The sequence below is a fragment of the Thunnus albacares genome, chromosome 10 (assembly GCF_914725855.1).
Source record: "Thunnus albacares chromosome 10, fThuAlb1.1, whole genome shotgun sequence".
Lineage (NCBI taxonomy): Eukaryota > Metazoa > Chordata > Actinopteri > Scombriformes > Scombridae > Thunnus > Thunnus albacares.
In genome coordinates this window covers 2,468,206-2,491,145 of record NC_058115.1, presented here as the reverse complement: position 1 = coordinate 2,491,145, position 22,940 = coordinate 2,468,206, and the positions used below count along the sequence as shown (strand labels likewise).

The following is a 22,940-nucleotide window of genomic DNA, read 5'->3' as shown; positions in this document are numbered from 1 at the left end:
TGATTTATAGCATTTATAGCATAGTTAAGAACACACACACACACACAATTTATTATTTATCACTATATGTATAAGGATAATAATTATAACAAAAATAATAATGTAATAACAGCAATGCATCTCAGTACTCCTATTCCTGTCTTTTGATGGATGAGTAAAGCAGGTAATGACTAGAGGCTTCAGACATCCATGTTCACCGTCTGTCAGTTGCCAAACAGCAGATTTGTGCCACGGGGCCCCAAACAGGTTATTCCGGTCATTGCATTCAAGGAACAGATTTTAGTCCCAGTCCACCCGAGGCTGCAAAATAAATACATAAATGACTATTGTGTACTTATTCTCCAAATTGTTGAGCAGCAGATGTTTCTTTGGCAAATCTAGTCCTGCATGGCATGCACTGATTCAATATAAAACCTAAAGACACATCCAAATACCGGTGCTGCAGGAAGGGGTGCTGAGGCCGTGTTGTGCGCACTGTAGCATATATTGTTGCGGTATCCTTAAATCCTTTCGTTTTGTGGTGTAATGAAAGGTCCAAGCACATTATCCTTTAATACTCTTCCTTAACCCCTTTCCTGCTTCCCTTAATTCCTAGTCCCTAAACTTGTAATTAAAATTCGTCCATCTAAATCTTCCTCTCTTAAGTTATGGGTTGAGACCCAGAGAGGCTCCCACAGTAATATATTTTGGTGATCATGGGGCCCAGGGAGGGACTGTACATGTCTATAGATGTGGCTTAGACAGTTTAACAGCCCTGGGACTGTTCTGTGCCTACTTTCTTGTATTGAAGCCAGAGCTAATCTGTCACCTCTGTCATTGCAGGAGCCCTGTCTTACGCTGAGCTGGGGACTTGTATTAAGAAGTCTGGTGGACACTACACATATATACTGGAAGCTTTTGGACCACAGATGGCTTTCATAAGACTATGGGCTGACCTCATTGCTATAAGGTAATGGATGTCTCCTTAACTCAAGTTTACTGTACCTTACCTCAAACTTAAAGCTGCACTGATAACTATTTTTACATGAATAGTTGATCTAAAGAGGTCAAACCCACAGAGAATTATCACAAACTCAGCAGTTCCCCTCAGCTCTACAGAGCTTTTTAGCGTCCTTCAGCCCATTGTTTTGGTTTCACGGCCCAAAACTTAACTGTTTTGTTTAAGTCTCGCTGCTTTCCTCAACCAGATTTCAAGCAGACGGCTGTTTTCAGTGAGAAAGAAAACTCACTGTACATGACCTGCTCAGTACCAAACGGCAGACAGACTCAGCTGCCAGATATTTTTCTCAGGAGTTGGTGGAGACCAAAACATTTCCCTACTGTGAATAAATCCCATGTGCAGCGCATAGGGGCCAAAAGAAAAGAATGCTGCTTTAACCCACATTACTTTGCCCACCCTTATACCGTGAACTCAGTTTTAAAGGCTCTGTCACACCAGTCTTTATAACAGCTAAATTTCAGACCAAATTTTTAATTCATTTCAAACAGAATCCCTGCCAACAGTGGATTTGCTTGCAGAGATAAAGTAAATCCAAATGGATCTTTCTGTGGGGATTCAGCTTTGGTGAACTCTACCACAAGTTCAAACCCTCAAACCTTTCTGATAGACATTATCTTTGAGGGTATGGACACCCAGAGAGTTCAAAATGGAAAAAGCTATGGACTGCTCCACAAGTAAGGCACGTTTTGCAGTCAGTTGAGATACAGGAGTCAAATGGACAAATACATTGAACTGTGAGAATTTCTTGTTCTGTTTGTGACCTGTTTTACAACAATGTAACAGTTCCCTTTCTGGTCTGACTGGGAACAAACTCTGCTAAACGGACATTAATATACAATATATTTAACAGAATCAGCAGTTACAAAATAACTTCTCAATCCACTTCTGCAGCCCAATTTTCTCCAGTGTAGATGTTCAGTGTATTCCAAACACTTAGTTTCTCCACAAGAGAGCTAAATACACTGCTTCTGCTACTTTGAGTGTTGATGTGATGATCAATCTATCGCATTTATTTGCATCAAGTAGTTGCAAATCATTACAGTTTAGAAACATAACCCTTAGATTACCAGGATCTGTTTTTCACAGCTCCTGTTTAATTTAATAAAGCTTTGTTAGAGTGTGCTGGGTGACACAGACCAATAAAACAGGCAAATAAAGGCCCTGGCTGGCTGTGACCTTGTGAGATACTGAGTGTAGTTTAGAGCAGTGAGGTGAGAAAAACCTCCATATGCAGCTGTGTGTACACAGCAAAGGCGAAGCAGTATAAACAGTCTCGTGGCTATCCTGAGCTGCACAATTTTATGCTGGCCTCAGGCTAGTGGGACTCAATGGAAACCATGGGAAATGAACAGAGACAGAGAATGAAAACAAGAATGAGTGAGACAAAGAGAGATTTCCCTGGCTGCAGCAGCTCAGTGGCTGTTGTGGGAAATGAAGAGGGAAATACTGATGAGCCATAGGATGAACATGTGGGACCGGCCAGTCTTATTTGATTCTTATTGAAGGCAAGCCTATAGACAGTCAGAACACTGTCCACCACATGAGGATATGATTATGGGAACAGCTTACCTAGGTTGGTGCCCATCAGATACCACACACACACACACACACACACTCATATCTGCTGATTATAAAATGGCCAAAAAAAAATCTGAAATGACCAGGATTGGGGTCATGTCAGGCTGAAGGGGTGGCTAGTTCACCACCAGCTTGAAAATTGGGTTCAGCATGTTCCCTGAACTTTATTCACATTCTTTGATGGTTTAATAAGATAATGCAGATATGTTATCATTACATTATTACTTATCACGTAGTAATATTAGCAGTAGTTATCTCTTCATTACTTTGCCTCCAGTACTGAGCATCAAATTTCATTCTTGACCTTGAAAATGGTAGTTACTACTACCTACTGCTACTAATGATACAATTAATATGTTAGCATACAGTTAAACAGACACAGAGCAACATTATCATTCATGTGTTTCTGTCCACCAACTCCTGACGGAAATATCCTCAGGAGTAGTCTACAGCTATCTGTGTCTGTCTGCTGTTTGGTGCTGAGCAGGTCACTATGAGTGACCCCATAAATATTCCACATAGTCATTTGACTAAATGTTTTTTTTTTTTTAATTATGCATAAATGCATTTTTTATGTACATTTAAGTTTGTCTTAAAACAACAGTCAGGTGTCGATATGAACACCTCACTGTAATCATTCCGCCTGTTCATACTGGTTATCAAAAGATCCCCTTCAAATGTGCTTTCAATATAAGTGATGGAGGCCAAATTCCACAGTGTGTCCACTCAGTGATTTAAAAGTTGATGTGAAGTTTATATTCAGCTTCAGCAGTCTGAGTTAGTCATATCAAGTGGATATCTGACACATTTATGGTCTTTTTAGCATCAAATTCCCTCTTTGTGTTTCCTTGAACAGTGTTTCCTTGATTGTGAACATATCAATTAATGTAGTATTATATATGTTTGTACTAAAACCTGCTGTATGTAATGGTATGTTTGTGTGTGTGTGTCATCCAGGCCTGCAGCAATGGCAGTCATCTCTCTGGCCTTTGGTCAGTACATCCTGGAGCCTCTGTTCATGCCCTGTGATATTCCCCCTATCGCTGTCAAACTGGCCACCGCCATCGGCATCAGTATGTACCAAGACCACTGCTAGACTAATGCATCAGTCTGATAATAAACATCACAATGATATTATCTCTTTGACCCATTGTAACCTGGTCTGTAAATGACAGGAGGTTTAAGTGTGTGTGATAACAGGCATTGAAGTGTGGAGTTAGTGGCAGGAGGAGGATGATGGAGATGATGATGTCAGCTGTCCACATGACAAAAAGACCCAGGATTGTCTTTATCTTACCCAAACCTGTGCATTAAATAAAACACAGATCACAACACAAACAGACGCTACAGCAGCTTTGCAAAGACGTATAATAGGGAACATGACTGCTTTCCGCACAAAATGCAATGCTCTTAAAGCAACAGGCACAATTCATGAATACTTTTTAATGTAGGTTGGTAAACATGCAGCATGTGTCACATTTGCTCAGCTCCTCTCGGATCCTGCTGGGGTCTGTCTGTCTATACAGTGATGGAGCAGATACAAGACGGCGCCATACATGAACAAGACATATATTCCTTTTCTGTGGCAGTGAACACAACACATGGCCATGCTGATAATGGTATTTAAAGGATCACAATTTTTCAAGTCTGTCTTAAAACAACAGTCAGGAGCCCAAATGAACATTGAAACATGTTTTTCTTACTGTAATCATTCCTCCTGTTCATTCTGACCATTAGAAGATCCCTTCATAATGCAATTATATGGAGCCCGGAAGGAAAAAAAAATATTAAGGCCATGTTTTACTGCATTGAGTGCTAGAAATGCTATTGTGTGAGCACAAGATACAATTTGTTCCTATGTTTTGGTAAATTTGTGTGCACAATATAATTGCATATACAGAGAGCCAGCACAACAGAGCAGCCTTTCTCCCCATTGCATGAACTGCAGTGAGAGTACTTCAACTGTCTGGTGTCAGACTGTGGCTGCCCACTGCTCCTAAATAATTAGGGTTGGTATATAGTATAACAATATAACAGGATGGGTAGGGATAGGATGCAGAGTATAAGTTCCTGGTAAATAAAATATTTAAGTAAGATTTTGAATGCAAGACTTTTAATTATTAAGGAGTATTTTGATATTTTGGTATTGCTACTTTTTGAGTTAATGCAGGCCCAGTGCCAGGATGAAGTGACTGAGGAGGCTGTTAAAAATTTCAAGGGGGCAATTTTATTCATAAGATAAAATTCATTGATTTAACCATGCAAAGGCCTTAGAAAGGCAAACAACATGAGGCTATTGTTTCAAAGTCAAAGAATACACCTCTTAATCAGGGAAGAGGGCTAAATATTTTTTGAATTATTGGAAGATTCTCTGTCAAAATCAGCAGGGGGAGACGCATGGAAACGGCTGTTTGTGGTGCACACACGCCCACACACAAGCCCTCTTAAGACCCCTCGTGGCACTGAGCCTGAGTAAAAGGTGTCGGTACTTTTTCCAAACGGTTCACCCGATGTGAAGTCACAAACCTCTTGTCTCACCTGTGATTCAGTGTTCCAACTCCGTGTTCACATTTACCGACCTGATGGGGAATGTGTATAGTCAGACAGTCTTGGACTGCTTGTTGACACTTGACAGAAATCCATTCATCATCCAGTTCCAATCAGTATCTCTTTATTTTCCAAGTACACTTTATATACCAGGAGTTTATACTCTGCATCCTGTCCTTACCCTTCCCATTATACTATTATACTATATATCCATCCTAACTATTTAGTAGCAGTGAGCAGCCACAGTCTGACACCCAATAGTTGAAGCAGTCTTACTGCACTTCATGCTTTGAGGAGAAAGGCTGGTCTGTTGTGATGGCTCTCTGTATATACACTTATCTCGTGTTCACAAATTGTATCTTGTGCACATGCAATAGCATTTTGAGTGCACGATGTAGAAAAAAGTGGCCTCAACTTATCCACTGTGTGTGGATATTGTATCCAAAGAGGGAATTTGATGCTAAAAAGATTGTAAACGTGTCACTTACACTGGAAGCATATTTGAAGGGGATCTTTTAACAGTCAGTATGAACAGGAGGAATGATTACAGTGAGGAAAACCTCTTTCACTGTTCATATGGACACCTGACTGTTGTTTTAAAACACTCAGTTAAGGTTAAGGAAAGATCATAGTTATGGTTAAAAATAAGCAAACATTAACTGTTTTTGACGGGACACAAATTCTGGTCTTCAAATTAAAGTCAGACATAGTTACACACACAAATCCAACACCCTGACCTCCACGTCCTTACTACTTCCTTTGCTTCATAAAGAACACTCTACAGTACTTCCTGCATTGCACTGGACGTTGGCTCCTACTGTGCTGCCCAGCAGGAACATAATTGTGAGGGGAATCTGGGCCTAGAGTGCTTTTATATTACTGCACTTTTATCCACTTGATGCAATATATCTGATGTGCATTTAATGTGTATACAACAAAGCAGTTGTCATGGTAAAATCTTCAGATGGGCCAATAAATCTTCACCCACAACTTAGCATTAAACTCAACACTTATAAGAGAAAGACTCAAAGAAATACACTGGAAGCTGGTAGAGTTCAATGTGAATAGGTTTACTCTGCATAAAGAGCAATACAAAGCAAACCGCGGCCTTGATCCCGGGATAAAGAACCTAATGCAAAATCATAAAACAATTAAATTATATACCTCTCATAACCCCTCCTAATGCAGAGCTTCTTTCCTAAACTCCACCTCCCTTGACCTTGACACTTAAGTAATGATCCAGAAATGATTCATCTAAAAAAAAAAAAAAAAAAAAAAAGGGTGTCTCAAACTTCTCTGACAGCAATTGTACCCGGCATTTTCCACATTTCTCACAATACACATGGCCTAGTGGCCTTCAATCAGTACACGGAAAATCAAAATGTGACATTACTGATCATCCCCTTCCAAATTTGGGAACTGTCTGAAACTGTAAGAGAAAGAAATGAACACAGTGTACTGAATGTAACAAGATAACTTGAAGGTTTAGAAACACATTAACTGTAACACATCCACTGTTCCAGGATGATGTAACATGACTGTCTGTCTGTCCCTGTAGCTTCTGTTATGTACCTGAACAGTATGAGTGTGACGTGGACAGCCAGGATTCAAATCTTTCTCACCTTCAGCAAGCTTCTGGCCATTGGCATCATCATAGTGCCTGGAATGTATCAGCTCTTCAAAGGTAAGACACCTTCATCTCCACCATCATCACTACCATTAACACAACCATCATCATCATTACCATCATCACCTCTAATAGCCTCTATTAGCACTATACTAGAGCTTCAAATACCCCTAGAGGGCATTTAGTGTTGCATCATCATGGTTGTATTTGTTGTTCAGAACATTCCCTGACTTCACACAGTGTTCTCAGCTGCATCAATTAACATAGCTTCCTTTTATTTCACAACATGTGCACTGTAAATATAACCTTAAACCTTGCAGGCCATGATTCACAGCTGCTCACAGCAAGCAATACCCGATGTGTTTCACAATGTCCGGCCAGCAGGTGTTCATTGGGCTCTGAATCACAGCATCTGGACTCACTGTTCTCCCCTCAGCTATGGACCTCACTTTAAAATCTGGTTATTTGTATATAAAGCATCACTGTATAAGCAGTACTAGAGATGTTCACTGGTCCACGTCCTCTCATAATGATCATTAACATTTCTTGAACTACACACCCACTGAATCTAATGACGCTACTAGTGCCTGATGATTGCAGCGATTCATCTTCTAACCCTGCGGTGTAGAATGGATAACAGTACAAAATGGTTTGTATTTAATTCTGAAAAGCAGCTAATGCCCATATAGGATTCCACATGGGTCTGAGTTTAGAGGTAGGACTGGATCTGTGCTCCTTTCTTAAAACTTCAGCAACAAGTTCAAATATATATTTGAGAAATCTTATCGTAAAAAAAAAATCTTAAGTAGAGGTCCATGCACTAGCTTATTTTTGAGCTTTAAACCATATTGTCCTCAGTGAGGTTGCTCAGATTTTGTTGTAATGGTTGGGTTGTAGTTGATCTTTGGTCAACCAACAAACAAAAAATATTTGTTAATTGTAGCCTGGCAGCAATTGATGATTAAACTGCAGATAATCTCTGAAGGCAAAATCTGTATTTTGTACATTTTCATAAACTGTACTCATGAATTAGTTTTTGTTTGATTTTTAACCCATAAATTCATTCCACTTTGGGTTTGGCTCATGTGACATTCCTTAAACACATTTGACATGATAACATTGTCTTTATTCTGGAAAGTCGTGAGAACACTAAAAATCATTAAGTAATTTGGGGGAATTAATTAGTAATTAAAAACAGAGAAGTGAATTATTTGTTTTACTTTGAGGGCACAGATGACTCATCGCTGCACACAGATTATCAAAAACTGGACTCCGGATACCTGCTGGGCTGAAGAAACCACAAATTACAGACTCTAATTTCATTTTAACAGAGCTTAATAAAACTCTAAGCTTGTAACACTGATTAGGAATGGTATTAATTACTGTAATTATACATTTTGTATTTTATTGTATTATCCGGGACTGGAATACCAATTAGATAAGTATGATTCTGCTCCAGGGCCTCAAACTCCTTATAGCCTTAAAAGCCCCATATTCAGTGTGTCAGTTGGTTTGTGGTAATTTGACTGATTGTAAATTTGGGAGTATGTGCCACAAAAATACAATAAACTCAAATGTTAGGGGCCTCAAGCAGAGTCCTGCAAACCTATCTTTCTTGCCAAAATTTACATACATTCTTCAATAAATTTGCATTTAACCAAATTAAGGTTAATCTGACCCTGGTAATATCTATGTTCATCTTTGCAAGTCTTCACAAAGTGAGCAGTAAATACAATTGTTTGAGCCCATTAATGTTTGAGCAGCTTTTGTTCCTAAATAACTAAAGTAACTGATTTAATCTTGGCTGAAGTACCTGTGTGATACAGTATAATCTATTTCTCCAAGCTAATAAGGCAGATTACTGCTCCATTCATGTGTCTTACGGTTAAAACTACTTTTATTATTATTATTATTATTGTTATTATTAACTCCGCCAGGCATAATCCTGGAGGGGATCATATGTTTGGTAATGTGTGTGTGTGTGTGTGTGTATCTGTCTGCAGCTAATCTCACATACTACTGGACCCATCAGCCTAATATTTTTTGTGTACATTTATGACTGTATGCTCAAAGACCTTTTGTGGTTGAAAAACCTATTTTATAACGCCATACCCAATGTGTTATGATCCACTTAAGTTAGACATAAGACATGAATACATCCCTGTTTCTGTTATTGGTGCCACCATCTTGACTGTACAGACCTGGCGGAGATCTGCACTCTACTGAGTGCACTCCTCTAGTTATGGCTATGAATGCTCCTGGTCCTGTGTAAAAACAGTTTGTACAGATCATTCCACTGCTGCAACAATCCCTTCTCATGTGTGTGCATGTTTGTGCATGTACTTGTGTGTGTGTGTTTGCAGGGGAGACCAGACATTTTCAGAATGCCTTTGATCTGAACAATGTAAAGCTGTCTGGTATGCCACTGGCCTTCTACTCTGGGATGTATGCATACGCTGGGTGGTAGGTATGGTCCTCACACACACACATACACACACACACACACACACACACACACACGCAGTCTGAAATATTATCCATTAGTCAGTGGAGCTATAAAGGATATATCTTATATCTATTTTGTTTTCCAGGTTCTACCTGAACTTTGTGACAGAGGAGGTAGAAAACCCTGAGAGGTGAGTTTAATCCATGTGATGGCTTCAAATAAAAATAATGATTTTTATTTATATAGCACTTTCCAAAAGCAAGTTTACAAAGTGCTTTACAGAAATAAAATCAGAAATTACACAGTGCAATTACAAATCAGAATAAGTTGCAATCAAGAAATAGAAAGACAATGAATAAAAACCTAGCAAAAAATCAAGAACAAAAATAAAAAAACAAAAATTAAAAGCCTGTTTGTAAAAAAACGAGTCTTTAAATGTTTTTTAAAAGAGGACACTGAGGTTGCTTGTCTGATTTCCAGTGGAAGGTTATTCCACAGTTACGTAAATAAAGTAAGTTAAGTTTATTTAGTATAGCACCTTTCACCGAGCAAAGTCACAAAGTGCTTCACAAGAGTAAAATTATTAAAAATAAGACCACAAAAAGCAGTAGAGAAAGAAAAACAAACAATAAAATATGCTCAACAGGAAAACATTAGAAAAATAAAATTACAAACACTAGATAGTGTGAGGCGAGACAAAGGCCTGTTTGAATAAATGAGTGTTCAGCTGCTTTTTAAAGAAGTCAACAGAGACTGCAGATCATATGTCTATAGGAAGAGTGTTCCACAGTGTTGGAGCCAAAACTTCAAAGGTACGATCACCTTTTGTTTTCAGTTGAGTGTGAGGGACAACCAGTAAGTCCTGTTCAGAAGACCTAAGTGACCTACTGGTGATATAAGGATGGAGAAGGTCAGAGATGTACACAGGTGCCTGACAATGCAGGGCTCTATATGTGAAAACAAGAACCTTAAAATTATTCCTAATCTTGATGGGAAGCCAGTGTAAAGAATAGGGATGTGCAGAGAGCCAAGTATTTGTATTTGCATCTATATTTGTTGAGGCAACAAAATTATTTGTACTTGTATTCAAATAAAAGTGGAAAGAGGCTTAAAAATCCTGTTTTTGTTTTTATTACGCTTTTAATTTTAGAAAATTAAAGTGTTACAATAAGTGTTTATGAATAAACTACCTTATGAAGGAGGTCCCTACACTGGGTCTCAAACTGGAGTCTCCCAGATCATAGACAACTGTGCTGACTACTGAACTAAAACTTTACTCATCGCCTCATTGCAGACAGACCTCTACCTATTTATACACCCATAACACAAAGACAGCACACCGTGTAACATGTAAAGAAGAACTTCAAAGGCGATTCTTGCTTTGCACTTTTCATTTATTGCCTATTTTTCACAACCTAATTTTGTAGAAAGGAGAAGGGGAACAACAGGTTATGGAGAGTCCCTTGGGAGCACTTCGCATGTGTCAGTAGCTCAGCTTTATCTCTGGGAAACACCCCCAACTCGGCAGTAATGTCCAAATTAGGAAATGTGCATTATGTAGCAGGTGGATGTGACTCCCCTCGTTGAGACCTTTTGATAGACGTAACAGCAGAGCAGAGGAGAGAGACTGAGATAGTGATGTAACTGACTTGCGCGCTGATATTTGACATGGTTTTTTTTCTTCCTGAAAACAAATAATTTTTAAAATATTTGTATGAAACTAATATTCGTAAAAAACCCACTACTTGTGCTTTGCCGAATAATGTATTTGGGCACACCCCTGGTAAAGAAGATAATATGGGTGTGATGTGAGTCATCCTGCTGGACCTGGTCAGCAGCCTTGCAGCAGTGTTCTGGACCATTTGTAGACGGTCCAGGAATGACTTGCTGAGGCAGGTGAAAAGAGTATTGCAGTAGTCTAGTCTAGTCCTTTATGGCAGACAGACAATTTTGCAAAATAGTCAGTTTATCAGTCTCATCAGGCTTAAGAGAGACATACAGCTGAATATCATCAGTGTAACAGTGATACGAGATACCTTTAAATTTGATAATAATATGACTTAGGGGAAGCATATACAGAGCAAATAGTATAGGACCCAAGACAGAACCCTGGGGCACACCACAGCAAAGAACCACAGTTTCAGACATGTAGGGACCAAGTGACACAGAAAAACTGCTATCTTAGAGACAGGAGGAGAACCAGTCCAAGGTGCTCTTAGAGACACCCACCCACTGCCTATGCCTTTCAGTCAGGATGCTGTGATCGACAGAACTGAAAGCTATGTTAAGATCCAGCAGCACCAAAACAGAACATTCACCCACATCAGAAGACATCATTAAGTCATTGGAGACTCTGAAAAGAGCTGTGTCAGTGGAATGCTTCTGACAGAAACCAGATTGGAATTTATCCAAAATGTTGTGTGTAGTCAAGACAGCAGTGAGCTGAGTGGCGAAAACTTTCTCTAAAATTTTTGAGATAAAAGGAAGCTTAGATATAGGCCTATAGTTTATGGGAAGGGATGGATCAAAGCTATTTTTCTTCAGAAAAGGCTGAACAACTGCATGTTTAAAATAGGCTGAGACACAACCAGATTGCAGGGAGCTTTTTATTATAGCGATTTGATTAGGGGGGTGTATTCCAAGCTCCTCTGCCAAGTCTCAGTCAGAAACAGAAAATCTTTTGAGATGAAAAAAATGAGTTCAGTACAAAGGACTTATTTGCAATGGAGTGAGCATTTATCAGCGCCATCCTGAGGGGCACAGACCCAGTGCTAAGCCCAGCAGAGCCCAAGTCAAGGGTTGCAGGTAATGAGGGTCTTATCCACCGTGTACAGTTGAACATTTCACCAGGGGGAGGTCCTATGTGTAACAATGGTCTGAATAAGGAAATGAACAGGTGAACGTGTTACATTTAAACCGGAGAAAAAGAAGGAGGTTCCAGGGGAGGTATGTGGAGTGTAAACAGTCAGTCATGTGGAGAGGACTGCACCGCATGCTGTATGTTAGCATTCGTGAGCCCGGTTTGTTTTGGTGGACTCCATCAGTCCTGAAGAGGGAGAAACAATCCCAAAACAGATTAAAATTGTCAATAAAACCTATTTTGTGAGCTCTGCAGGCAGACTGGAGCCAGGTATGGAGCTCGTATTGCCCCACTACCCTCTGTCTCAAGCCTTGCCCTGGGGGCTGAGAGCAACAGCTGGTCTGCAGATCTGAGTGTACGAGCAGGGGTGTAAGGGGTGAGAAGGTCGATAATGTAAGATGGGGCAAGGCTGCTTAGGGATTTAAAAACAAGTAATAAAATTTTAAAGTCAATTCTGAACACCACGGGTAACCAGTGCAAGGAGGCTAGAACAGGGGAGGTATAGTTATCTAGATGGCTGGAGACAAAAGCATGATTTGGAGTCTGTGCATGGCTGAATGGAAGAAACAATCTAATCTTGGCAATATTCCTAATTTGACAGATACTGGACTTGGTGACATTGCTAAAATGTTCAGGTCTGAATCAAAGATTACTCTCAGATTTATGGCCTCATGAGTACACTGCAAACCCTGGGGAACTAGAATCTTTATATTATACAATCCCTGTGTGCTTTGGGTCCAAAGCAGGTTTGAGTAACATTTGCTAAAATCTATCGTGTCTGTGTTTAAAATATAGAACAATATATTACAAGTGAAGGCATGTATGAATGTATACCTGAGGACCTAGGATGAAGAGAAAAAACAGTACTAGACAAATAAATGTGGATACTTAATCTCATCTGTTATTTCATGCCACATTTATTGCAGACTGAATTTCACCAGACACACTGAATAACATCACTTTAAAATCACTGACAACAACAGTTACAATTGCAATCAAGATTAACCAGGGTATCATGGCAACTTTATCATAGTCCTTTTGGACTATAACAAATCATACATTACATGAAGAATCTACTGAAGATGCATATGATCACTCCTCAGCACTCTGACAGTGAGGTAACAAAGTAGAAAGTAGGAAAGTGGAGGTTGGGTGGATGGATGGGTTGATATATTGCACTCATGCCTTTGCATCTATTGGTTCTTACTGAGCAGCTATTTGTTAATTTTATTTGAATTGCTTACACAAGTAACCCTGTCTCACAGCTCTTTAGCTAAGTGTCACAGCTTCTGTCTTTACCTTGTGATAAATACACAGTATTTAAGAATGGCAAACAAACACCTGTGTCAGAGATGTCTTGTTACTTAAGGTTAATCTACACCGTCTAGCCTATCAGAATCAATAATTCTTAATGACCATGCTATAAACTGCAATTTGTCATATTTTAATGAACAGTTTGAATGTTCTCAGGGGGTTGTGTAACTAGTTCACTGTATCATGGCAACAGTCAATTTTGTTGATGCACAGTGGGGTCAAAAAGTCCGAGACCACATTGAAAATCTCTAATATTTTCCATGTTAACCTGGAAAAAATCAAGTTGGAGGATTCAGAAACATTTAAAAACACAAGATGTCTTGACATGTCAAATGAAGAAGAAACATTTAAGATTCTGCACTATTTCTGTCAACAAATTAAGGCAAATTTGTGGCATTGACCAACTTAGCTTCTTTGTACAAAAGGTCAGATTTCCTTGAGTTGTTTTCCTTCCACTGAATCATGCCTCCAGATGATGCTCAGGTGAGTTTGATCTACTCAGAGGTTTGTTAAGTAACTCGACTTGCAGTCAATGTTCACCTGTTATAAATATGGCTGTGCCAGTTTCCAGCAGATCCTTGCTTACTAAGTAGCATTGTGATAGTGGGATACATGGTATCAGAACTAAGAGTAAGTGTCAGAAGTCTAATTGTTATTCTAGGCAAAGAGGGGCTCTCTCAGTGTCAAATCATGGCTAGACTAAAGGTTTCTAAGGGGGCAGTGAATGGAACTCTAAAACGCTTTGCAGAAACTGGATCAGTTGTACCCAAAGCACGATCAGGCAGACCAGAAGTGACCACACCATCAGGAGATCAATACATCAAGCTTAGTTCCCTTAGAGATAGAAAAGCAATGTCATCATAGATACAGATTTGCTAAATAAAGAATGCAAGACTCCAATCAGCAAAAGCACTGTCAAAAGAAGGCTGTCTTGTAGTGGTCTCAGAGGACGAGTAGCAGTTTCTAAACCACTTCTCAGGAGGAGAAACAAGGCCAAACAAAGAAATACCAGCATTTCACAGTGGATAACTGGAGTAACAGAAAGGTGTGTAAGGAGAGAGAATGATACCACAGTGTTTCAAACCCACAGTCTAACATGGTGGTGGCAATATTCAAGTCTGGGGGTGTTTTGCCTAATCTGGAGTTGGACACCTGCACTGAATGACTACACCCTGACCCAGGAGAAGTACCACTCCATTCTTCAGAGACATGCTGTACCCTCTGGTTTGCATCTTTGTGGAGAAGGATTCATACTGCAGCAGGATAATGACCCAAAACACACCTCAAAGTTTTGCAAGAACTACTTGAAGACCAAAGAAGACCAAGGAGTCCTGACTGTCATAGACTTTCCTCCACAGTCACCTGACATCAACCCTACTGAACATTCATGGGGGCACTTGAGGACTGAGAAAGCTAAGCATTCTGTGACATCACAAGAAGCTCTTTGGAACATTGTCAAATAATGCTGGGATAACGTGGGTCATCAGGTTTTGCACAAACTTGTGGAGTCCATACCAGCTCAAGTGTATGCTGTCATTAAAAAGGGGGACATACCAAATACTATGATATTCTGAAATTCATTGACACTTTTCAAAGATTCAACTTTTCACTCAAATTGTTAAGCTGATATTATCATTTGTAATGAAAAAAACAGTATTACATTTGAACCAAATGATAAATAGAAGTATCTTGGTTAGTGGTCTCAGACTTTTGGACCCTGCTCTAAATATATCCGATCAACCGAATAATGCTCCATTATAGGCAAAGTCATAGCCAGGATTTAGACATTTTAGAAATGAGTCAATGCACTCCCCACGACCCTCAGTAAACTGAGGAAGAAGGAAAAAAGGTCTAGATTATATTGTATTATCTTTTAGCTAATTTGTTAACACATATTATACTTTTACTATTTATTTTATTTCCCAACATGAAGATGTAGATTGTGTTTCAGAGCCTTCTCCATATTGCCAGGAATACAAATTTTTTAAGGAGAAATGCTGAGGCCTGTATTTATTTATTATTTTGTTGGCCTATAATCCAATCACACTTATAAACAAGAATAAGAGTCTACAGTCAGGACACAGCAGTGCTTTCAGATAAACGCTAACGGCAGCATGCTAACATGCTCTTAATGACAACGCTACCATGATGATGCTAAGCAGGTTTAATGTTTACTATGTTCATCACCTTAATTTAGCATGTTTTTTTTTTAAAGATTTGATAATACACTTTGCGTCTGGAGGTAATTGGTGCATTATCTGGTATGGATTATCTTTTACTTCATGTTTTCTTTCCACATCACTGTTATTGTCAAGCCCCTCGAGCAGCTCTTGGAAAGGGAATATCAAGATATTTGGATCATGCGCTTTTGAAATCTCTTGCTTCAGTGCCTTTATAGCTGACATCAGCAGCAGAGTGGCCTCCCACTGTTTTATTTCTATGAAGAACACACAGACAAAAAAAATAATAAAGGCAGAGGTCAAAACAGGGGAGAAATGGAGGTGAATGACAGTGTACGCCTTCTGTTATTATCCCCCAGGACTGTGCCATTAGCTATCTGCATCTCCATGGTGATTGTGACTTCCTGCTATGTTCTGACCAATGTGGCGTACTACACCGTGATGTCAGCTGAGGAGCTCCTGGCCTCAGAGGCTGTCGCTGTGGTGAGTAATACTAATACCTTCTAAGAGAGAAAAAGCAATCAAAATACTGTACCTAAATAAAAATATTATTCACCATCATGTTTTTCAACAGCAAGTACACACCAAAATTGGTGTTATTATTACAAAATCTAACTATTATATTTACCTGGTAAAATCTGGGGTTTTCACAGTTAAATACATGTACCTGCAAAGTATAAAACATTAAATAAAATATAATATAACATGATACAAATGAATAGCAGCTGCTCGATAATTCCAGGGGATTCATACTACAGTTGTTAGAATCATCCGCTTCATCACTCTTTGATAGCAAACTGAGCTCTGTAATTTCTATGAACATGCAGTATGTAATGCTTGTTTTTATGGAATGGCTGGCCTCCTACCATATATTTTCAAACTGTTGATTATCCTTGAGAATGAAAATGTATTCTTGACCTGGGTAACCCTAACTGACAATTACACACTAGCTTTTTCTGGAACTTTTAACCAGATTTCCTGGTTTTCCTCAGTGGGTGGCGTTTGCTCAGATGATATGGAGATAAATAATACATTTCACTGATGCAAAAGAAGATGTTTGTCCGGGAGTTGCAATGTTGTCCCCACATCCAACCACCTGTTATCATGTGACCACAAGATACTTAGGTCACGTGATGACCTATGTGTCTCCATGACAACTGAGCAAACTGCATCTGCTGAGGAAAATCATGAGATTGAAAGCTTGAGAAAAAGCAAGTAAGTGTACCTTTGGTAAGAATTTTTTTTGTAAAACTGTTGATTTTCCTGCTTAACTCCTTGGAGAAAAACCTGAAGGTCATTTACAGTTCTAAGTAAACTATGCCAGTTATGTCACAATGCCAACTAAAAATAGACTGTTTTCTTCTTTGTTATTGTTTGCTTTTCCATTCCATTCCATTTTCCATTCTGTTCCATTGAGTTATAGACTACGTACATGTATCATGTGTCCTTGGCAAAGGACCCAAATAGACTGCAACAAAGAACTGTTACTTTACAACCTGGGATTTGTTGTCTGTTTTGGCTAATATCTCTATACCATGTTGTAGTAAACACTGCATTCATTGTAGAGAATGTGGATGCAACAGCCTTACAACTCATTCCTCATTCATCATTTCCTATTTTGACTGATCTCACTTTTGTCATCAGTGCTGCTATCTTAATTTACAGGTGTGATTTACAGAAAATGGTGCAACAGAGGGAATGAATTACCATGGTGAGAGCATTTAATGATCACCTTCCCTCACACCTCAAAATAGTTTGAACAAATCTTTTTATGGCTTTGGTTGCCATTAACTAAGTGCTCTGTTCAAAACCTGTCTGAGCTTTACCTCTTTCCCCATTGAAATATATTTTAAAGATGCTAGCAGAGAACGTGTATTCACATTCTGTATGACAGTAGTGGGTGCAATGATGTGCTAATCTGTAGCATATTTGCCAAAACTATGACAGAAGGAATTTTCCTGAAAGTAAAATCAATGAATGATTACAGCAACAGTGTAGCCTGACTCTTATTTCTACAAGCTGTCAACAGATTTTTGATGTTGAGTTGTTCAGAGTTTGAGCTGGCCTTGGCTCTCCAGCAGTAAGAAGGTGTCTGCCGCTTCAAAGCATTTAGTTGAGGTCTCACCTCTCTGCTGTAAGTGATGTTTACTCCCAATGTGAGCACCATAGTTGCCTTCCTGCACTTAACATGCCAAGTGTCTCTGACAGTTTAGCTTCCCAGCAGCTGTTAATGTAATTGTTTCAGCCCAGCCCAGTTAATGCTAATCACATCACAGACATTCCCTAATAACAGCCACCACTGCTTGTTAGACTGAGGACTGCAATCAGTGCTACTGTAAGCCTGTAGCTGGGGAAGACTCATTCACTAAAAGATCTCTGATCTTTTCTAATGCAGTTACTTTTATTGCCCTGTGCACAATGAGTGATGGGAGCGCCTTAAGAAAGGTGTTAAGAGCATTTATCTGTTCTTAGAAGGCTGCGATAGGATAAAAGAATTACACTCTGTTCTTCCTCTCTCACAGACAGTGGGCAAAAGTTTACATCTCAAACTTAATTACGGCGTTTAACTCATGTCTAGAACTTGTCTCGAGGAAGCTGGCCTCAAGGCCCAATTAGTAATTTTAGATCTGATATATTAAAGGGGTATTCACATAATGTAAGAGTCTGAAGAACACAGTAGACAGAAAGAAGTGGAGAGCTAATATGGTTACATATAGATAACTTTTCTCTTGTGTGTATCTCAAGACATTATAAATTAGCCACCATTTAAGTTTGAGGTGTATTGTCATTTTTAATCCAAGAGTTTGACATAGATGCAAAATGAGTAGTTTGTCTATTTCAATCAAAACAATGTTGCCACAGCAGAAAACATGAATAACATTTGATTGTTTGGTGCTGGTTGGTCTATGAAAATCAATCACTTTGAAAGTGAAAGCAGATACCAATCCAATTTTATATGGTGTTGGTGGAACTACCCTTTAGTTGACATTTTGATAAGACATTGTGCACATCATTATCACATTAAAAGCATTATTTAATAAATGCAATGCTACAATAATTACATTTTACATTGCATCATAGTTAATCATGTTTATAAGACTGGTTGATCAACCTGTAAGAGTGACAAGTGCTGCAGCATAGATTTATCTCTCACTGGCTTCCTGCCATCACTGCCAGTCCTGTTTTGGGTTTTTTCCACTGGCACTTTCGGCTGTGCGGAGTCAAACCATGCTGCACTGATTTGCGTTTCCATTACCAGTTTACGGTTGCACGGAGTTGTGCTGAGTCACGCCCCAGAGATGGACCATTTGCGAAGTCGGGCCAAAGTGCGCCCGACCCGCCTCCAAGCAGGTTGTGGTGATGTCTTGCCAAATGCAGCAAACCAGTGATGTCCCTCTCAAACAAGCATGTGCTGTGCAGCGAGATTCAACTCACGTCTGTGCTGGAGACCAGAGATAAAGCTGTTTTTAAAAGTCTCTGTGTGTTCAGCTCTGACTACTGAAACTGAATCTCTATGGTTTGAAGTTTAATTTCTCTCTTGTCTTTCTGTTTGTACTTTCAGATATCTGCTTTGTTTTACCGTTAAATTAATACAGATGAAAACACATTTCCTGCTGCTGCTGCTTCATGTGAAAAGCTTTTAAATAACAAAATCATGGGGGACTTTTATTGTGAAGAATTGAAAGGAAATTAAATGTGTTTATCAATCCTTTTACAGCCACGACATTGACCAGTAGTCACAGCTATGATGTATACAGCCTGCTGCTTTTCCACTCAAGACAAGTGCGTCATCAGTTAAAGACACACCTTCAAGCAGGTAGCCTTATTGTAATGGACATGCTAATCCCTGCTGTGCTGGGCTCACGCGCTGAGTCAAATCGAGTCAAGCAAAGCCAGCACATGTGTATGGAAAAGGCCTATTTCACAGGGCCAAACTATAAGCACGGTAAGTACTGGGATTTGATCCCAGTACTTTCTGAAGCTGAGTCATCAATTATGTTTGACAGGGCCAGATTAAAAGTGCCACTAGCGGGAATTGAATTGGATTCTTTTCCATCCATACCTAAAGCAATGAGGAAGAAAGTTCAGACATTTCAATATGACATAATGAGCTCATGACAGCTTCCTTCTGCAGCCTTTTCTACCACCAATGACCTTTATAGGGGGTAAACATAATATTGTTTGCATGGTAACAGGTAAGGACCAACCCCAGAATCTATCAAAATACCAAATATCAAAATACATTAGACACACTACATATCTTGTAGTGTGTCTAATGTGGGACTACATGACTAAATTAGCTAAGTAATAATAATAGTAAATAAATAAATAAATACAAGGTTGTACTAGATGACGTTTTACTAACATAAATGTTAGTTAAACCATGTGTCAATATCATTGACTAAAACAGGAAACATACAGTAAACCTCTCTTGTATTGTCAATGTAACTGTTGGGTTTTATTTAACTTGCTTCATGTGTGATACCACCACCTTCAAAACGAATTATAACACAAAATTTAAAAGTATGTATTTTAAAGTTTTTCTAACCATTGCATCTCAGGATGAGAAGGTAAAAGTACTGTAAATTCCATGACAAACACAGTTTCACCTTATGCACCAAGCTAATCTTTAACAGCACATAAACTGACTAACATTTAGTAGCATTTAGCATTAAGATCCTACTCTATTGTTTTCTCATAGTGTCGATCTGGGCTGCAGTAGGCAGCTGTACACTACCTGCTCAGCTCCAAATGGCAAACAGACACAGTTAGCTGTAGACTAGCTGGTGAACATAGTGGAGCATTTAGCAGCTAAAGAGCCAGATATTTCCCTCAGGAGTTGGTAGAGAGTAAAAACAGAACTAAAAGAGAGTGAATATTAGACTTACATTCACCAGGTGGACAGAAACACGACTCCGAATGAATGATAATGTTGCTACATAACTGCTGGATGTGGAAATAAGCAACTGTTTGCTAACAAGTTCAACATTTCAACATAAAATGTGATGATATGTCAGTGTTATGTTCACTACTTGTTTTTCCTGCCACAAAGTGGCCAAAAAAAAAGACAAAGTCTCTGATACGTCTTCAAAAACAATGAAATCAGATGAGCTCATTTTGTGCTATGTTATTATACCTACTGCATCTATAAAAAAACAAATACTATGCTCACTTTTCTCCCTTACTGTTTGTGCCTGTCCCCATCATATCCTCAGACTTTTGCAGACAAGCTGTTGGGGAATTTTTCAATAGCAGTGCCTGTGTTTGTGGCCTTGTCCTGCTACGGCTCCATGAATGGCTGCCTGTTTGCCTTGTCAAGGTACAGATTCTTTCACTTGGTGGCCTTGGTCTCACACCAGTGTACATTCAAATGACAATAACAAAACACTTAACCTGTTTATTTTACATTCACAGTGGCATATTTTCCTCTCGATTACACTGTACTAATTCAATCAGTACAACAACAGAGTTGTATTTTATTCCCGATTGCTGTTAAGCTACCGTCAATGAAAATGAAGACTCCCAGCTGATTTTTCATTTGAAAAGCCTCTCGGAAAGTAGAGGGAGTATTACCTTTAAGCCTTCCAATGTGAAACATTTGCTCAGGAAGTGTTGAGTTTCATTTATGGTAACAGCGATCCAAAAACAGCAAACTGGAGGAGAAACAGTGACGCTGCAAAATATGACAGAATCTCAAACTGAGAAAGTAAGGAAAGGTCTATCTGACTCTGACTCTAGGCCTGTTTCACATGAAGGCCTGCAGTTGAGGCAAATAAAGCCACTATGTAAGAACTTAAGGTATGTACAGTAATGAAAGCAAGTCACACTAGTATGTTTGACTCTTGTGTACCGCCTCTGTTTGGAATTCTATCTTCCATAGTGTGCAAGTTCTATCTTATCAGCCTTTGAACTACACACCTGAGACAGTCTTGATGGAAATGAGAACACAGAGTGCAGTCATCCTGACACCTCTATTGGATATATGCATATTGGAAGTTCCCACTTTACATCATGCTGTTTGCATTGCATGACATTACTGGGTAGCAAAGCTCGTTCTCTGTTGGTACAGCAAATCATCTGATAATGTCAACATAAAGTGAATTTGATCCAAGATTAAATCAATTCAATGTTAACTCTGATTTTATTATCATTCTTATTCACACTTTTGTACGTGTGTGTGCCCATGTGTGTGTTTACCAGGATGTTCTTTGTGGCATCACGTGAAGGACAACTCCCCGAGGTTTTGTCCATGATCCACGTCCGCAGACACACTCCATTGGCTGCTGTCCTCATACTGGTCAGTTTACTGCAGTAATAATAATGATGATAGCAATCAATCACTGTTAATTAGACAATACCGACAATAATAGATATCACTGATACCTACATTTGCAATAACAATCATTGAAAATACCAGCAATTACCATTAGAGTTGAACAAAAATCAATAATGTCAATATAAACATAAATGTTGAAACAAATACTACTCACCGTGTTACATGCTAATTATTGTTTTGTGTTGGGAAGCATAAGTTAGAAGTATAAGTATTGTTGCTATGGTTACCTGCGTATACCTTGCACGCTTACATAGAAGGGTGGATAAACAATTGACCTCTGACCTACGTTTGAGGTGTTCTGATAATGGATTTTAATGTACACCTGCCAGCCAATCAGAAACAAGAATCATTTCTGCAGCCATAGTATGAATAAGAATGTCTACACAAACCACATAAACTACAACATCAGTTACAAAGCCTTGTCTTGACTGTGCATGTGTGTGTTTGTATGTGAGTGCAGTACCCAATGACCATGCTCCAGCTGTTTGTGGGAGATATCTACAGCCTGTTGAACTTCATGAGCTTCCTGCGGTGGCTGTTCATCGGTGTGGTAGTACTGGGTTTGATCTACCTCCGATACACCCAGCCTGACCTCCCCCGCCCCTTTAAGGTCAGTGTCTTCACACCTGTACACACCTGTAGCCGTACTGAATCCTACCTGGACTGGTGTCACAACATTTACCACGTTACAGCTCACACACCCTCCATGTATCCTACAGTGTCCCTGTGACGGGGCGCCCGTGAACGCTCCGTCATGCCCTAACCGGCGTGCGTTTCTCTCTCTCTTGGCCGGAGAGAAAGCGCCGGTGCCGGGAGCGCACAGCCCGCAGCGCTCCCACTGTTCCTGCGGAGCCATGCTCCGGTTAAAACTGTTCCTTGCAGGCCCGCACTTGTGTCCCGCGGTCCTGCACTCCAACAAACTTTTCCCCGCTGTCCGAACTCTTTTCTTCACGCTAGGCGTTCGAGGGTGCACACTCGGTGCTGACGCGACACACACACACATATACACTTACCTGCTGCTGCTGCCTCTGGTCGCCTCCGGGAATGGGCC

At 39.6% G+C, this 22,940-nt stretch overlaps 1 protein-coding gene and 1 long non-coding RNA gene across 4 annotated transcripts in view; one reads left to right on the top strand and one right to left on the bottom strand.

The window, feature by feature from the left end:
- The window catches only part of slc7a11 (solute carrier family 7 member 11), a 28,796-nt gene that overhangs the window by 2,895 nt on the left and 2,961 nt on the right, over positions 1-22,940 (top strand). For both annotated transcript variants that reach the window (XM_044363485.1, XM_044363484.1), the window contains exons 2-10: positions 823-949; positions 3,536-3,651; positions 6,684-6,809; positions 9,116-9,215; positions 9,344-9,388; positions 15,912-16,035; positions 20,769-20,872; positions 21,754-21,850; positions 22,350-22,499. In XM_044363485.1, coding sequence (XP_044219420.1) covers positions 823-949; positions 3,536-3,651; positions 6,684-6,809; positions 9,116-9,215; positions 9,344-9,388; positions 15,912-16,035; positions 20,769-20,872; positions 21,754-21,850; positions 22,350-22,499 — 989 coding nt within the window. The remainder of the gene's footprint in view (positions 1-822; positions 950-3,535; positions 3,652-6,683; positions 6,810-9,115; positions 9,216-9,343; positions 9,389-15,911; positions 16,036-20,768; positions 20,873-21,753; positions 21,851-22,349; positions 22,500-22,940) is intronic.
- On the bottom strand, positions 1-22,940 carry LOC122990237. 2 transcript variants are annotated; one of them, XR_006405289.1, is made up of 4 exons: positions 22,903-22,940; positions 21,751-21,859; positions 21,127-21,206; positions 18,324-18,994 (listed from the first exon to the last, which is right to left on the bottom strand). It is a non-coding gene; the product is annotated as an uncharacterized LOC122990237 (long non-coding RNA). The 2 variants fall into 2 exon arrangements; XR_006405288.1 differs by lacking the exons at positions 18,324-18,994; positions 21,127-21,206 and adding an exon at positions 1-300.